Genomic DNA, 18,225 nt, shown 5'->3' with positions numbered 1-18,225 from the left:
GCTTGGAAAGGGCACTGAAACTACTACTTTAAAAAAGACAGATGGAAGCTCAGGGGAAAACATGTAAATATGCACACAAACACTTCAGTCTTTCGCTCCTGTGAAAACAGATCTGATGGTTGCCACAACAGTGCACTTTTAATAGTTTGCAAAACAGGCCGAAGACCCCCTGCTGTCTTCCGCAAACACTTGATCTTAGACTAGAGACGTCCTCGGAAAAAAAAAAACACTGCCAGGATGCTGGGTATATATGTAACTACAACACTCATGAGTGGACAGGGAGCCGAGGTCTGGGAGAAAAGGAGCGTGCACATCATGTTTCACTTCTCTGGAATGGCTGTACAACCCTGAACTGTGGGATGAACCGTGATAGCACCGAAACAATCACAAAGAGGGCTTTTAAGACTAAGGACACATATCAGTGTGAGCCTGATAGGAAATTCCTGTTGAAACACTAACATTTAACTCTTTGGCAACAGAGAGGATATCCCATGATAAGGTATATAATAACACTGGTAATATCATCCATGCCCAAAGTGCCTTATATGGTGTTATGAGAAGAACTTCACAGCTCTAGGGGTCAAACATGTCTATGAGAATTGATGCATGTGGTCCTTAAAGGAATCACTTACCAGAAAATGACAAATGTGTCATCTTTTAATATCTTACCAAGTTTATGAGCTTTCTTATGAGAAAAGTTACAGCTATTTTTCTCCTTATATCAAATCAACGGATGGACAAAAATGCAGTTACAATTTTTAACAATGTGTTACAAAACAGGCAAGAACCATATTTAAATTAGCGCAGTCAAACAATTAATTGTGATTAATCACATTCAAAGTAAAAGATGTGTGTGCAATACTATACGTGTATACACATTATATAAACAAAAACTTCTGCTTTGGATACAATTGTTCATTTAACAGCACACATGTTACTATATAATAAATTTGGGCTAATTATCCTTTTTATTTTGAAAAAAAGTCCATTGGACAAGGACACATTAAACTGATCAAAAAATACTGAAAGAATTGTATCAGTTTCACCAAAAATCTTAAGCAGCACTAATAAGAATTGTATCTTAAAGCAGCAAAACAGCATACTAGAACGATCATATGATACTGAACACTGGCATAATAATGCTGAAAATTTAGCTTTGCATCACAGAAGTAAATTACATTTATTTTTATTAAAATTAAAACAGTTATTGTATTGATATTTCATAATATTACTGTTTTTACTGAATTTACAGATTTTTGATCAAATGAATGCAGACTTAATTAGCTTAAGAGACTTTTTCAGGAATATAAAAAAATAAATCTTACAGACTCCAAATTTTGAAATCTATCAAATCGCTTCATTAGAACTGAAATATTGCACAGAAATCATATGGACAAGGTTTTTTTTGTTGTTGTTGTCCTTTTAGCTGATTACTGTATAGTATAAATGTATGAAAAAAGAGCAGCATGAACATTCTTAAAAACGTCTCATTTGTGATCCACAGGAAAACAAAAACTACAATGGTTTAGAACAAGGTAAATATAATTCCGGCTGAATGACTTTGATAAAACATAAATCACTAAGATGGGCTTGTAAAAGGATGTTGTACCTGGATCGAGAGAGCCGGTGGCTGCTGTCCAGCCCATCACAGGTGGGATGGCACCCACCACGGCACCCACCCAGGTGTTGGTGATGCTGAGGCGTTTCAGGGGAGTGTAGCAGCACGTGTACAGGAAGATGTTCAAGGCGCCCAAGAAGCCAGTCAGGGGATTTACACCCAGGGTCAGCAGGGTCACACCTGGGATCCCACAAGCCAGAGCGAACGACACGGCATGCAGAGGACTGAGAGAAACAAATTCAGAACAACACATCAGTCCTATGTGCAGTTTAAAGGAATAGTTTACCCAAAAATAAAAAGTGACACTATAAACTACTTCAGACGAACACAGTCTTGGTTTTGGCTGACCTAAGACTCGACACATCGAGTCAGAAGTCAGTCAAGAAGCTGAAACTTGTCGCTCAGTCGGTTAAGTTATTTTAAAATTAGAAATATTTTTGTTAAAAGAATCCACCGATCTGCTTCAGAGGACATGTGATCACCCCCAAAGGCATACAGGTTAGTTTTGCATCGCAGTACTAGCGGATATATCAGTTTTATGGAGCTTCAAAATAATGGCTGCTATCCACCAGCATTACAAAGCTTGGAAGAGCCAGGATACATTTTTAAAAACCTCCGACTGTGTTCGTCTGAAAAAAGAAGGTCATATACACCTAGGACGGCTTTGGGGTGAGTGGTTTACGGCATCGACTTCATTTTTGGGTGAACTATTCCTTTAATGGGATCACACTGTTACTCAGGCCATTGTGTCAAATACAGTAGATTATTATTATTTTATATTATTTTATTTTTTACAAGCAAACAGACATTTAGGCATTTGATCTGGTTTAAATTGTACCTTGTTTTCGTTGAATATCTTGTTTCACTTAGAAATATGGCAGATTACAAAGTAAAAAAGCTTTTGGACAGCAAACCTAGTTGACTGTAAATATTGATGTCAGCAAGTTTCAGTATAATTTTGGTTTCCGGAGTACACTGAACTCTTATTTCAAAAGACAAAGCCATTTTTTATTCGTAATTCTTTAAAACAAACCAGCACGCACTGGCCCAGAACGCATGCATAACATTGTTTAACAAATCTGAAACCACCACCAAATGTGACAAACTTATAAATCAAACCAAGAAATTCTGTGCAACACATTGTGATGCATAAAAGTACAAGAGTTGCCTGAAAGAGAAGCAGGAGTAAAGTTCCTGAGATAAGCTTTAGTGTGGTTCTCTGAGTCACATCAAAACAAAGCCTTGTGGGCCTCTGCTATAGATTAAACCTCTCCTGGCCACAGACGCTATTCTCTGTGCTCCATTGGACAACCACTTCCTCTAAGGTTTATTAAAAGCAGTCAGTTGCAATCCTGTAGAGGCGTCTGGTTCAAATTCACAGCTAACTGCTTCATAAATTAGAGGAGTATTGAGACAGAGACCAAAGCGGAGAGGAAAAGAGGGCAAATTTTCCGCCCAACAGCAGGAGATTCCATTTTAATGTTATTATCATTGTTATGGCTGTTTTATGTGGTGGAAGGGTTTAGAGTCTATATGAGTCCCATAAGTTAACGGGTGAGATGAGTTGTTTGAGGGATAAGGCTGACTAACTTTAGGAGCAAAGCCACTGGCATTTCCTACACTACATGAATAAATGGGCTATTCTATGCACCAAATAAAAAATAAAAAATAGATACTTCAAGTTCATTCATTATTCAATTTATCTAGGGTTCCAGAGGTTTTGTTCATCTGATGAGCTATTTAAAACAAGCACTCTGAGTTCACTCTGATCATTCAAGTCTAGGTGACGTTATGGTCTCATGTGGCAGATTTTCCTAGGAATCCAGAAAGAATCCCAAATGAAGTCAAAATCATGATGTCAACAATGACTCTCAGTGGAAAATAACTCTGATATAGTTATATAATATAATATAACATAGTTTATATTCCCATATATGACTTTTTTCACTAATTGTAAAATTAGTTGTATACACATATACAAAGAAAAAAATTAAATACCCAACACAGCATTTCTGGCAAAAATAAACCTGAATCTGTTTAAAAAAAATAATGCCTATTTAATAGGTCCTTAAAAGTATTATTTTCTTTCAATTACAGTTAAATTGTATACATTTTATCGTTGCATTTAACTATGCATGCTTTTTGATCAATTAACTTTATTTAAATTATTAAAACAGGATCCAGAAAAGTAAAAAAGAAAAACGAGAATTCCAGAAAAATGTCAATTTAAAACCCAAATGGATTTCATAGGGCCCTACCCATTTCTGTGTTTTTTAAATTAATTAATTTTCAAATAAATGCTGCGCTTTTTAACTTTCTAATTATGAAATAATCCTAAAAATAAATTCACCGATGTACACCAAGAAAACGTACACCGTTTCAACACAAAAAAAACACAGAGCAGCAATTTTTTAAAAATTATTTAAAATTTGAAAACATCTTACATATAAATTTTACAGTATTTTCTATATTTGCAGTTTTTTATCGAATGATATGAAGCAGTCATTTGATTAATAAACATAAAAAATAGTATAAAACCTCCACACGGATCTTGAGAATGAAAGGTTTTACAGCTGTAATGCTCTCATGCTCATCTCTGCCTTCAGGCTTACATCATAAGAATGTGACATTCACACTCACAAACATCAAAGACGACCGTGTCATCTCAAGTCTGCGTAATAACATACTGAAAGACGCGTGAGTGCATGTTCAGGCGTAAACTGGTTGTGCTAGGACACATTTAATGTGTGTAATGACACGTTTTGGTAGCCGACTCTACTGTTAGCGTGCTGTGCATTTGTGTACGGGTCTACACTGTCTGCAGTGGTGTCAGGTGAAGATATGTAGTTACGACGCTGATGAATTCCTCCTGTCATGGACGGTCTGGATCGGTGACGTGTAGTAAACATTGAGGAAAGCAATTAAGTTGTTGGAGTGACAGAAACGGAGTGAATATGATAGCTGCCAAATCACATTCGTTTGCTTTCATATAAACGCTGCTCTTTAATCCACCTGCACAGACCTCCTACATCGCGGCTGAATCAGCGGCGTGCTACTGCGAGCTTAAATCACACAGTAATTAAGCAGCTCTGGGGGGTGTTTCCAGAAGTTTGAAATAGAGCCCCATTTATCTGCTCACCTCTTTATCTTCTGCTCCGAAACGGTTTTAGAAAACGAGACGGGATTTAGGCTGTGAGGAATGTTGTGTGTTTGAAAGGGAGTTAATTGCACAGCCATAAGTTTTCCAAACGTAGATAACGTGTGACATGACAATGGCCAGCAAACATAGATCACATGAGAACAGCTTTAAAGAAAAAAAAGTGTGCATGCATTTCCACTTGACTTCCTATCTTTCCTTTCCCCACTCAGACTGTCAGACTGTCACGATCAAAAATAACTTCAGAATTTTGTAGAATTTCTGGTATTACTGTAGTTTATTGTTGTAGGTTAGTCAAATGATTAAAAATGTAAAAAGTCTGAAGTACATAAATATCTTAAGCAATTTATTATTTGATATGTGAACCTGGACCACAAAACCAGCCTTAAGTGTCATTTTTTTTTTAGTTATACTGAATAAATAAGCTTTCCATTGATATATGGCTTTTAGGATAGGATAACAACTCAGGGTGCAAAAAAAAAAAAGTTGCCTTTAAAGTTGTCCATATAAAGTTACTATTCAAAAATGTTGATATACTTACTGTAAGAAATGAACAAAATATCTTTATGGAACATGAATATCCTAATGATGTGTAATTGTTTCGGTCATTTTGAGATTCATTTTCTTTCTCTCACTCTCTATACAGCACATGTAGAAATTTTGTGTGTATGTGTTTGTATAATAAATAAATAAATGGTGTACTATTTTTTGTAATTTAAAATGAAAGGACACTAAACTGTAGAATGAACCGGAATGGGTCGACACAGCTGACAGTGACATTACTAAATGTACTCTGGATTACCGTTGCTCACCAAGTCTTTGTTTGTGTGTTTCATACACACACAAGAGCAGGATAAGCCTGGGTGTTTGGTTTGGGCTGTTTGGATTACTGTGACTGCTTGAGTCATTTCACGTCAAACAGATCTGCCCCTTTTGTTGTTGGAAAGTGACCCTCGAGGGAGTGAGAGAGGGCAGGGGTCCCGTTCAGTTAAATTCCACTAACACACCCAATTAGCAAAAAGTAATGTGTGTCAAATGTGTGGTGGTGTTAGGTATGGTATTGCACTCAAAAACTTATTTAAAAATGCCAGAAATGGATACAGAATGCTTGAAATCAACTACTTTAACTATAGTGTAGGTGCTACAGATTTTGCGTTATGGTGCTCATGTAGATAATGCAGTATTGAGAACAGTCTGCAACATTTCCCATTTTCTCAATATAATAGATTTTAGTGGTGAGTAACAGGCTGAAGGTCCAGACTGCAGTTTAAACGCAGCTTTGAAGGGTTGCATGATTCCAAATCGAGGAATAATCTCAATTTCTACTTCAAAATCATCCAAAATGACTGTTTTACATTTTTTGTAAAGGGCATTTGACTTCTGCTTAAAAAGTATATACATTTTTATTTTTATTAGAAAGCTATCATACTTATGTTAAAACAGAGTTAAAACCTGATCAGAATTTTTTTTTTTAGGAGGTTTAGGAGGCAAAATGTGTAAATGTGATTGCGGTTGAGGTTGTACTTATTGTACAACCTGTACTTGAGGTTGTACAACCTGAGGTTGTACTTATTTTTTTAACATGCAAAATTGTTCGATGAAAATTTGGAATGAGTGTGCAATGACCTCAATGGCTTGCAATATTCCAGAAGTTTTCCAAATTCTTTGGTTTTGTCATGGAATCAAGGATTTTTTTTTTGCCTAATATGAAAGAATTTAGCATGCATCTAACACCACTGCATGCTAACAACTGTAAATGCCTTCACTTTAAAGCTCCCAAAGCAAAAATTGCTCGACTTCGCTAATCTACTGTTGGCGGATGACCATCCTGACCCATCCTTTGTCAGCAGTGGAGTGAGATGGGAAGAACAGAGAGGAACACACCTACACACACCTGGATCAGGTTACGCAGGACAGGTGCGTGAGCGGCTGGCTACCGCTACAGATATTAGACAATGGCATTTAGTTTCTGATACCGGCAGGCTCAGCTATACACAAACACCGGGCTACTTGAGAACAATGTCGAGAGTAAACGATGTACATAATGAGGCTAAGGAACCCATTTATTCTGCAGTGGCTCTTTACATGGACCTAGGATATGTTTTAAAACTAAATGAGCTGCCTACCTTGACAACATTTATGGACAAGTTTACGATATATTCAAGTATGTGTGAATATGTGAGCCTGAGAAATATATACAGGTTTTGAAGGCTCTTACCTGATTTGTCCTCGAACCAGAGGTCTGTTTTTGGTACGATTCATATTTGAGTCAAAGGGCACCTCGAAGTACTGTAAGGAAAACAAAAAAGGCAAAATTAATACACAAGGTCACATTAACAACAACAAAAAAGGTCAAACAATAGCATATCCCTCTCTTTTGCAATCTAGAACCTTCCCAGTCTGAAATCAAATATTCTTTACTTTTATACTTTCCATGTGAATATTTTTGTGTTATGGTGAAATGTGCTGTGCCATTATGACAACACACACTTGTTTATTTCCATTTAAACAATCCAAACTCAGAATGACCTCAAATAAATTATGCAACACATCGCAGTCCAAAACAGAATACAAAGAAAAAAATGGTGAGTAAAGCGTAATCGCACAGTTCTAAATTTACTTAAGAATAATCACAATATTGGTTTTTGACTCAAATGTGCATAGTATTTATTACATTTTTACTAAAACGTTACATAAAATTACACTTTGTGAACTGTGATACACATTTTCTAATGATTCTTTAAAAGAGTTTAAAAGAGCATTTGTTTGAAATAATTCTAATGACAAAACTGTCTTTCCTGATCAAATAAATGCATCCTCAAATTCAGTAATTTAAAAAAAAATTCAATTTTTGATATAAAATTAGTTAAATTAACATTTATTGAAGTATCGCAAACATTTTAATTATACTATAAGTATCAGGACAGCTAATGAATTTTTCACTTTTTTTCTTTGTAGCAAAAAAAAAAAAAAAAAAAAAAAAAGCATCAAAGATGTGCTCGGTTTCTCAGCTATTTGCTGTGAAACATCTGCTGAAGATATTCAACAAATGCATGAAATTCAACCCTTAAATGGATGGATATGAATGCATGTGTTAAAGACAGAATGACAGAGGTTGCTTAGGTGCAACGGGGACGATTAAGGTAAAAAAAATAAATAAATAAATGTTTTTGTGTTTTATGGCCTTCTGCTGGGGAGTCTGCACAAAACTCACCTCGGGGAATCTACAATGTGAGACTAAAACACAAACACATGGGGGCATTTAAAGCCAGGAACTGGTTATTCAGTCTGTGAGAGACAGCACATGTACCTAATGAAGAAAACAGATAGCTCACTTTTCAGCTGAAGAATTTCAGGATCCATTTCTCCTAAAATATGACCTCTATAAAATAACTAATAAACAGATAATTTCTCTTTTCCTCTCTTAATTTACTGTCCGTTTGACATCAGAAAAGAGTCCACGCTTAAAAATGCTCTTGTGGGAGGTAATACATTTCACACAGACTACATTTATATTTTGCTAGATACCTCGGAGAATGGGACCGTACCACTGTGTAGGAAAACGGGGAGGAATGCATATTATCTGTGACGGTGCGTGTCTGTTTGGCCTTTCTAAGAGTCCCCTTGAGTTTAAAGAAGAACCCTGCTAGTACTATTTGCTAACAAATGATAACATCCATCAATTACACGAACCTTCCCAGCATGCACTTTTACATAAGGACAAAAAAACTAAATAGTCTCATATTTAGACTAATGTACAACAAACAGGCAGGACAATAAAACATCAAGAAGGTAAAAAAAAAAAGAAGAACGAGCTCTGTGACAAACGTGTCTAAAAGCTGACATGGGAGATTGATGCTTTTTCATTTTGTTTCAGCTATTTTTGGCAGCGTTTTCAAACTCGGACAAATGTCATCCAAAGTGATAAAGTAGCCTGATACAGTGCAGAGGAAGTTGAAGCCCAAAGTGTGTTGTATAAAGTTGAGTGGAGGGTCTGCTGAGTCTCAAATTTATTCTCTGGGCCGGCGGTGTTATTGCACTCGAGATCCTGGACGGGGCAGGGCACAGATGTGGCCGTAGCCGAGGCCCCAGCAGTTTTAGGGCCGAGGTGTTAATTCTATTTCCTGGGTCAGGAAGCGCGTCAGAGGGTCGCTGCAGAGAGAGAACCGGAGCAAATTTCTGGTGCTTGAATAGTCTCTGAAGTATTAGCCGGACGCTAACATGACCATTCCAGAGTGTATCTTGGCTACAACTGCACATTTTAGACCTGAGAGATTTCAAAAGCCTTGTTAACCTGCAAAAGGACAGAGTTTAGATGAAAAGACTCCCAATAGTAAATATAAATATGGTATTGGGTTGAAAACCAGATTTGGAGCAAGAATATGAATATGTAAACTGACCAAACGGTATTTTGCGCCACACTAAAAAAAGCAACTGGGGTTTTGAGTGTTTTCAAGATGTTTTTGGTGCCTGTCAGATCCAGTTAGTTCTTGGACATTGTCTTATGTTACAGTCTCTTTTTATACACTTTTTTTTCCCTCTCTAGTATATCATCTGCTTCATATCAACACCCCCAGACGCCTGCCACTTCTTGCTCTGCGTTTACTGCTGGTGAAGATCAGTTTTTGAAAAACGGAAAGAATGTGAAAGTGTAAATGAAGAAGAAGTGGGTGCATGAGATTACAGGCTGTCAAATCTCCATATCTAAGGTCCTGTATAATCAGATTCTTTGTTTCTTTTTTCTGTGAATCTGTGCTTATCAGAATGTGTTAACAATTCAACAAAGAATAGGCTCCATATTGTTATCATAGCGAAGACATTTGGGTTTGGTAAGAAGAGTTTCTTTTACCCGTCTTTAAAAGATGTCTCGAGCTCACCAAGTCTGCACTTATTGGTTTAAAAATACACTAAAAACAGTGATGTTGTGAAATGTTAGTAAAATTGTTTTCCAGTTCAGCATGCTGAAAATATTTGTTCTTATTTTTCAGCAGGGATTACGCCAGCATTCAGCGTCACATGATCCTTGAGAAACCATTGTAATTTTCAGATCTGGTGCTCAAAAAAAAATTGTGGTCAATGATGAAAAATGCTGTGTTGCTTTATGCATTTTCAAGAGAATAAAAAAAAAAAAGTGTTATTTTGTAACATGTTAAACTGTCGTTTAAAAATATAAGAAAAAGTAAAAAAAATCTTGAAAAGAAAATCCCTACTGTACTGTAGGTTACAGTAATAAATATTTGGGTAGTATATAAAAAATAAAATACATGCTAATTAAATTGATTTTAAAAACTATGTCAAATATTAAACAAATAAAGACTAAAAAAAGTGTGTGAGAAAGCATTTGCCGTGTCAGCATAGAGCAGATAGACTGCCAAGGAGAGCAACCGATCAATGACTCTTCGGACGAGGTCCATCAGAGAGGTCAAAGAAGTGAGTATAAGAGGAGAAAAGACACAGAGCGTTGAACAAAGGCCAAAATCTACTGCTTGAATATGAAAATGTCAAACAAGTCCCCAAGCAACTGGACATAAGTACACAATTACAGCGTAGACAGTATCAATGAAACCCTTTTAGTGTTTTCATAGATTCATTTGCACAGATTCATAACATGAGATTTCGTTGTCTACATAAAAGATATGTCCAAACTATTCACTAGGGATATACATTCAAAATATTGAGTCTTTGCTAAGCAAAGAGATACAGCAAAGTTCCACTACAGCTTGTGTGTGTGTGTGTGTGTGTGTGTATTAAGGAACCTCTAACTTTAATCCTCATTCCACTCTTATCGACACCGCAGAGTCTCAGTATATTTATAAAATTGCTAGATCAGCACAAGAGTGATACTGCAGAGTTCACTGTACAAGCAGTGACAGGGCTCTGGGTTCACTCACAGGGAAAAGCGCTTTGACTGCAGCAGCGTGACGGGACAAAGTGACAGGCACAGCAAACAAACACTGCCTGGACTATGAGACCATGCTAACTAACACTGATGAGAAACTTACTGTAACATTGACAGTGTTTACAGAAGAGAAGTGCATCCGAGGGCAAGCGGACTTACATAAACACGCAAACAAACACAAAATTCAGGCTAAATATTCTCACAGAGAGAAATGCACGTGCATGGAAGTCTGTGTAAATAGACATTTACAACACAGCTGCTGTATATGAGAAAGACATCGTCGTTGATCAGAAGAAAATGGGTAAAAGCAAACACCACCTGCTCAAACACCTACTCAGCAACTTTTTTTCCTTCCACCTCTGCAAACAAAAAGCACAATCCAAATTCTCAATCAGCGCAGCGCACATTGTAAGTACATGCATTCGGTGATAATTCCTCATGCTGTCAAAGTCCAGGTGCAGAAAAAGAGTTCAGGAGTTGAAGGGGTAATACTCCATCGATTTAACAAAATTACCTGCCAAATATCTAAAGAACAGCAGCAGAAACCATCAGCTGCGAATCATCTCAAGCACTTATGAAAGAGAAATTTCTCTTTAGTGACAGCGTCCGCTGAATCACAGAGGTTTAGGTTCAACCTGAGCTACGTGAGTTTCGCTGGGAGCCTGCTCTGCAGACCTGCAGAAACAGTTTGCCAGACTGCTATGGCTCACCGTGTAACAATTATATGAAAAAAACTGTACTACAGTTATATGCTTTAAAAGTGCACGACTGGATCACGCTCCACTGAAATACAATTATGAATGTATATATGAATGTGATGAATTACGAATACATATACGAACATGTACTTCCCCATTTTGTGAAAATCAGTCAAGGAGAAAAAAAGTTGGTAGGCAAATAAACAATCTCCATAAGAATTCTTCTGCACTTCTGATTACAATTATTTGACAAGTCAGCTGCACAGACATCGTCACATCTTAACTTCTTTAAACATCTATAAAGGAACAATGTAAACTAATGAAACCTGCAGACATGCATGTTCATGCTTTGGAGTGCTAGAAATCAGAGTATCAACTCCATTTTTTAAATCATCAAGCAGCTATTTGACATATTTTTGCATTTATCTGATAAAAAGGAGAACAATGACTTCACTACTAAACTCTGGACAATGGGAGACATCACAGAATTATAATTTTAAGGACAGATTTTCAGTTTGAGATCTGAAAAAATGACATCCATATATGTTATTAAATTATTAGCATTATTAACGAGTGCCAGAAAGGTTATATAAATGTAAAAGTAGGGAAAACAAGCATGTAAATTAAATTTACAAAAACTTGTACCAATAAAATAAACAAAATTAAATAGAAACTAGCATTGCCAGATACAATGCTGATATATTGTGTATGCAGAACAAGACAATAGTCATCTACACCATTAATAAAGTAAATATTACCCATGTTAATAAAAAAAAAAAAAAAAAAACGAATTTAAATTTAGCACTGAACAAAAAAGTTGTTGGATGCATTTATTCTGACTGAATGGAGTTGCATCTAGATTAAGATACTTCAGAGCCTATTTAATGTAGGTTCGTTTTGAGCACTATTTAATATCCTTTACTCCCAGCTATCTCCATACAAAGCCATGATGCAGGTCCTTCTATCCCAGCCTGGTATCCGAGCTGTGATCATTTGGCCTTTCCAGCTTGAAGCAATGCAAGGATGCTGGCAGTAAGTCAGCTGGCACACCGACAGGCTTGATTAATGGCCCGTGCAAAGCAGAGTTGAGTGCTAAACCGTCCACATGCTAATCAGCCAATTACGAATGTTCTGCTCTACACTAACGCTGCCTCGGTGCAAATCAATGTATTTAGTTCTTTTGCCAGCGGGCACCAGAGAAGATGGGGAGGCTGGGAATGCTTAGGGATGCTGTCCTGAAAAAGTAAGGATAAAATAGCATGTGGAAATCTGTGCATCGTCAGATTAACCGAACTATAAAGACTTGCGTTTTGGTCTTGTTAGCCACACACACCCAGGAAAAGACGAAGGCGCCATGATCACCCTTCTTTTTCCAAAGCATCTTGGTTTGGTTCCAGCACTACCATTTGCAGATGTTTTTGCAACGCTTGTTCCAGTTATTACGACAACATTAAAAGGTATTTCATGGCAATGACATAAGATGGATGAGAGCTGTCTAGGTCGGTTGGGAGTTGGAGACGGAGGCTAAGCCGGTGGTTCGAGAAGCCGAGAACCTCCTGTGGGAAAGACAAGCTAGTTCATCATCTTTGGCCCGATGTCAGTTCATATAACCTAGATCATCACTAAGGTGAGCCTGTAGTTTGCCATTGTGATCCCACACCACAGCGCCTCCTGTGCTTCGAGTTACACTAATAGAATCCAAGCGGCTGACAGTACTGGTTGCTGCGAAGTAAAACAACTGTGATGGATTGAAAATTAAACTGTTTCATTATCGGTCATGTATTTTGTGTTACAACAAAAACAAAAAGACCTCCTCTAAAAAAAAAATGAGATGATTATAAGTTAATCAAGTCATTCACAAGCAAGCCAAAACAAGCCTTTCTTGAAAAGAACTGGCACATATGCAACAGTCAAAATAATAACCGGCCTAAACATTTTACTGATTTTGGTGATTTGAGAAAGATTTGAGAGTTACACCATGTACTTCGTGCGCAATGTTAAATGAAGAAACTTCTCTAAAGTAACAGCCATGGGTAGGCATGTTTATGAAAAGAGCTTTCTACTAAGAACCCTCATTAATCATGACCCTGATAATCAAAGCTCAGTTTAAGTCTCTGGCAAACGAAACAAAGACACATTTGAGCCACACAATTATTTTTGCAGAGGACGCAAACACACTCTGTGTGCCAAAAGGCCTTGTTCCGTTTGATAGGTTGGACTAACCATACGTCTGCTTTACCTGTGATACATTGGTTAAGATTAAACGTTGACATTCCCAGATTACCATTAAGCTCATGAACTGTTTGTGCAACGGGATCGTTTAATATCAGCATCTGCGTGGACGTAAGCATATGTTTATGCAAGAACGCATGAGTGTGTGTTTAGATTATATCTGGTGCCTCCAGCTGTGTGTGACAGAGCAAGCCTCATGAGAAAAGCAGTCTTGTGAAACTGAACAACCCTAAAATGCTCACGTACAAAGTGTTTACATACAACCCTACAGTTTATATCTTCACTGAGATTGAACTTCATTTCCTACCACCCCTATTCCATTGTGTTGAATTTGTCGCCATCAACATCTTGTGGCGAAAATGCACTTTTCTTCCAAACATTTTTGCCAACGGATGTCTAAGTTTACTTCCCGAAAGACTGGCTCACTTCAGACGGACACGGTTTGCTTGAACTTAACATTCCAACTCAAAATAATGAGGACAAAGTAGTGACATAAGGCTAAACATTCATCATTGAGCCACCTCACAAATGGACATCTTTAAGACGTGAAAACGTCCATTTCAGCACTCTCTCCATCTACATGATCCATGAAGCAAGCATGTCAGATTTTAAGCAGAAGTGTTTATGTGCGAGACAAATATTCAGGCATAACACGCAAAGCTTACACAAATTCCTAGTGCGATTTCACCTATAGAAACCCTTTCAATGTCTAATCTGCCTGTTCTTCTTTTTTTATTCTTTATCTACAGTTTGCGGTAAGCGCTTAGACGTGTCTGGACACGGGTCAGATGATGTTTTTTTTTTCTACTGCACCTCTTTTTCTGTGAAAGCACAGTCTGCCGTTAACACCAAGAGCTCAAACTGTGTTTGCATTCCATAATTAGGACTCCTTTTTGCATCCCTACACTGCCTGCAAGCCATGGATAGGACACCAGGAAGGCTATATGAAAGAAGGAGTTGACATGAGTTGACTATTGATTAGAACTAGAACTAGAGATTTATACTTCTAAAAGCAACAAAAAGTATTGCAAATATAAACAGCCAAGGTATCCAATGAGGCACATATTGCACATAATAAAATTAAAACCAAGAAGTGTCTGATATTAAAAGATTAAAAAAGTTAAAAGTGGATTTTTATTAAAAAAAAAATAATTTTTTTTATACAAACACAAAAAAGGTTTACAAGTTGGAAAAACTATCCAAGATACTTAGCACACTGAATTTACTGGTTGCACTACAATTTGAAAGGATAGTTTGACATCTGAGCCATTCCAATCAGATTTAATGCATGTAGACATTGCAAGAAGACAAGAACACATTGAAGACCAAATAACGGGGAAGAACATATGTATTCTGTCAAAACTGGTCTACACCAAGTAAATATCCAAGAAACTGGAAGTCTAGGCATGGGAGATTGTCTGAAAGGCTCTAGCTGAACATATTTGGATTTGCTCACCATCCTCTCCAGCATTAAAGTTGGTAATTACAAAGCAGACACTAATTGTGGTTTTTGAAACCCATATGACAGGGTGCCGAGCAGCAGCATCCATGGAAACCAACCCTGTTATTAGCCCCGAAGGTTTCTGACAGATGGGGTATGGATTGAGTTAAAAATGCAAGTCTTGTTTTAATGGGGGCCTCAGATTAACCCCTGTATTAAAAAAAATGAAAAGAAAAAAGGAGCTCATCTCTGACCAATTCTGAAACCATCAAGGAACCACTGGAGAAGTGCTTGAATTATTCATGCCTGAATAACAGTGCCATCCACGCTAACAGATGGAAGCAGGATGGTTTTGAAGAGCTTGACTACGTGCAAAGAGTTTCTGTCAACCTCTGTCCGCTCTTGCTTCATGCCTTCGGCCCTCGAGACCCTTTCCGCTCTTCTTCTCGTCCCCTAGTCAGGCTTGTCGAAAGCAATGTCAGGCTGTTAGCACTGCTGTCAGGTCCTCCGAGCAAGTCGTCAACCATCTGTCGCCATTAGAAAAAGCAAAATGGTTCCTGTCAGAGTAAAAGCAGATTAGCGAGGACGGCAGAATGATGTTTCGAAATGAAACGATAAAAGGTAAAGAAACCAGCTGTAGAACAGTACAAATCTAAAAAAAAAAAAAAAAAAAAACAGCCAAGGAAAAAAAATAACATTGGTCAACTGGTCATTAGCATGGCAAAAAAACAGCTGCCAGATTTCTTCGTGAAATCATATACAGCAACAATAAATTAAATTTAGAAACGCTCAACTCTTCCACACGTTCTGAGGTTAGCCACCTTTGACGCATATTTTGGGACTCAATTAATAGGTCTAGTGGTTAAGGGACAGGAATTCATGCTCTATAAACCTCTAAAGCTCAACCACACACAGGATATGGTCAATCAGCAAATCATAACCAGAACAGGCATCATAATCTCACAGACTCAGACCCTGAAAGAGACAACATACATTGTTGCCTCTTCTGATGGTTAGTCAGTCGATGCATACTAGAAATCTGAACTTCAATTCCAGCCTTGCAGCACTTGCATTTCCTGTAATCTGATGTAATGATCTGATATTCATCAAACAGGCTTTTTTCTGAGTGTACCAGTGTCGTGAAATCAATGAGGAACATGTTGAAGAAATGCCAGTGGGAAGATTCAGGAGATGTGAAGAAAAAGCTCAGCACGGCCAATCCCCTAGATGGATGGAGGAACAGAAATCGCTTTCATCACCTGCCTGTAATGAGAGCAGTGTCCTGAAACTAACGACAGCTGGCCGTTTAGTGCTTTTGTGTTCCCTGGATTAAGCGTAACAACAGATAAAAGACAGAAAACCCTTCAAAACGAGCAAATAAAGGAAATGGCTCGACAATCTAAAGCCTCTCGGCATTGGAAAGAAGAAAGAGGTGGAAGGGTTTCAAAATATTAAACTAAAAAAAAAAAAACAGTTGCCAAATGAATTTTTAGATATGAAACATGAAAAAGAAAAATTCGGTAAAAAATTAAGTTGTTAAGCACCATAAGTGAATAAGAGGCAAAAGGATGATAAATACAAAAGCGCTGCTTTAACTTCAAATGAAAAACACAGGACACTGAAAATGTAACAGCCGATGCATCACACTAAAGAGGGCGAATACATCTGCATTTGACATGTAACTGGAAAAACGTCCACCAAACGCAATGAGATGAAGTCGATCCTGCTCACTGTCATGCTTTAATCCTAAAGAAGCTTCGTGAAGACACATGCAAAGATCACAGGAAGGAATTAGCACATACTAAAGTTAGCTAAGAGCTGAAAAAAAGAACGTAGGAGATGTGAACATATTCCAAAGAGGATTACCTTTTAAATTTCTAGATAAGAAAACAGCCATGCTACATGTACAGCCCACAAAGAACCTGTCTGAAAAGAAATATAATAACAAAAAAGTTGACAGATGTTTGCAAATAATACCTTTTTTTAAAGCTGTATCAAAAGTTTGAAAAAGGGGGAAGAGATGGAATAGTTGCAAAAATATGGTGTCTGTAGGGACAAAAAGTTATTTTTTAGTCTTTATAAAAATAGTCTTAAAGTGGTCTTTTTGACAGTGACATTGCACACACAAAAAACATTTGTTGAACCAGCCTAAAAAATATAATGTCTATAAGAGATTTTAAATGGAATTAACATATTCAAACCTTCAGATTTTAAGAAGTCAAATAATCTCTTTTATAACATCTCTTTTAGAATGGTCAAGCTAAGTAGTAAATAGAAAGCTATCTGTGTGTATACTCAATAGGACATATTTTCTTGTTTCTATTAGCTAATAATAGTTCAGAATGGCATGTGAAAAACAGACATTGACTCAGTGCTTGTCTGGAGTCACAAAGTATCAACACAAAGACAGGCCTGCAGCTGAGTCATGCCCTAAAAACAGTCTACCAATGGTTTCTTCCGCTACAAAATCACTATCACATCTTTTAAACCACTTACACAGGCAGTAATAAACTACTGTGCCACTCAAGTCAGCCAAAAGTGACACGGTTCCATGATAAGAAACTAGATGTCAACAAATCACCTGCACAAAAACCTTAGTAGGTTTTTAAAGAGCAGATGTCAAGCTGATGAAAGAGACTGAATCATGCAGGTGGCTTTTGATCAATGCAAATCCTGAGCATTTGCAAACTCTTAAAATGGGTTAAATTAATAAACAGAATTTAAAATTATTCAACGCTGGACAATTCAGTGGTTGAGCACCAAAAAAGTGGTCTAGATGACTATCAGGAACAGCTACTCCTTTATGTTGAGAGCTACTATTAGCCAAAAAGCTTGCTTTTGAAAAAGCATGCAAAATAACAAACCAGCAACTGCAACTGACACCAAAGTGTGCAATTATTACTAAATGCAAGTTGGGTGCCACCTTGGACTTCAAGAACAGAACTATTTCAAATAGCTCATCACAAAACTAGGTCTTCAAAGTACTCATCCAGGATGCTTCAGTTACTATAAATTGCACTTTACATTTAATTTGGCATATAGCTGTTCCACAACATTTGAAAGGTGTTTACCCAAAAAAAAAAAAAAATCACAGTTTTCCTCTGGCCAGATGAAACCACCACTTAATAAACACAGCTATGACAGATTGTGTAAAAGACATATTGTGTTTGTGTGTGTGTA

The 18,225-nt window shown here is 37.2% G+C and overlaps 1 protein-coding gene across 1 annotated transcript in view; it reads right to left on the bottom strand.

Moving 5' to 3' along the window:
• Positions 1-18,225, bottom strand: part of LOC122355572 (protoheme IX farnesyltransferase, mitochondrial) — a 34,451-nt gene that overhangs the window by 2,624 nt on the left and 13,602 nt on the right. Inside the window, exons 5-6 of the mRNA XM_043254032.1 lie at positions 6,994-7,064; positions 1,610-1,842 (exon numbers count right to left, since the gene is read on the bottom strand). Coding sequence (XP_043109967.1) covers positions 1,610-1,842; positions 6,994-7,064 — 304 coding nt within the window. The remainder of the gene's footprint in view (positions 1-1,609; positions 1,843-6,993; positions 7,065-18,225) is intronic.

The sequence above is a fragment of the Puntigrus tetrazona genome, chromosome 12 (genome assembly GCF_018831695.1).
Source record: "Puntigrus tetrazona isolate hp1 chromosome 12, ASM1883169v1, whole genome shotgun sequence".
Taxonomy (NCBI): Eukaryota; Metazoa; Chordata; class Actinopteri; order Cypriniformes; family Cyprinidae; genus Puntigrus; species Puntigrus tetrazona.
This window is presented reverse-complemented; position numbering and strand designations above follow the sequence as displayed.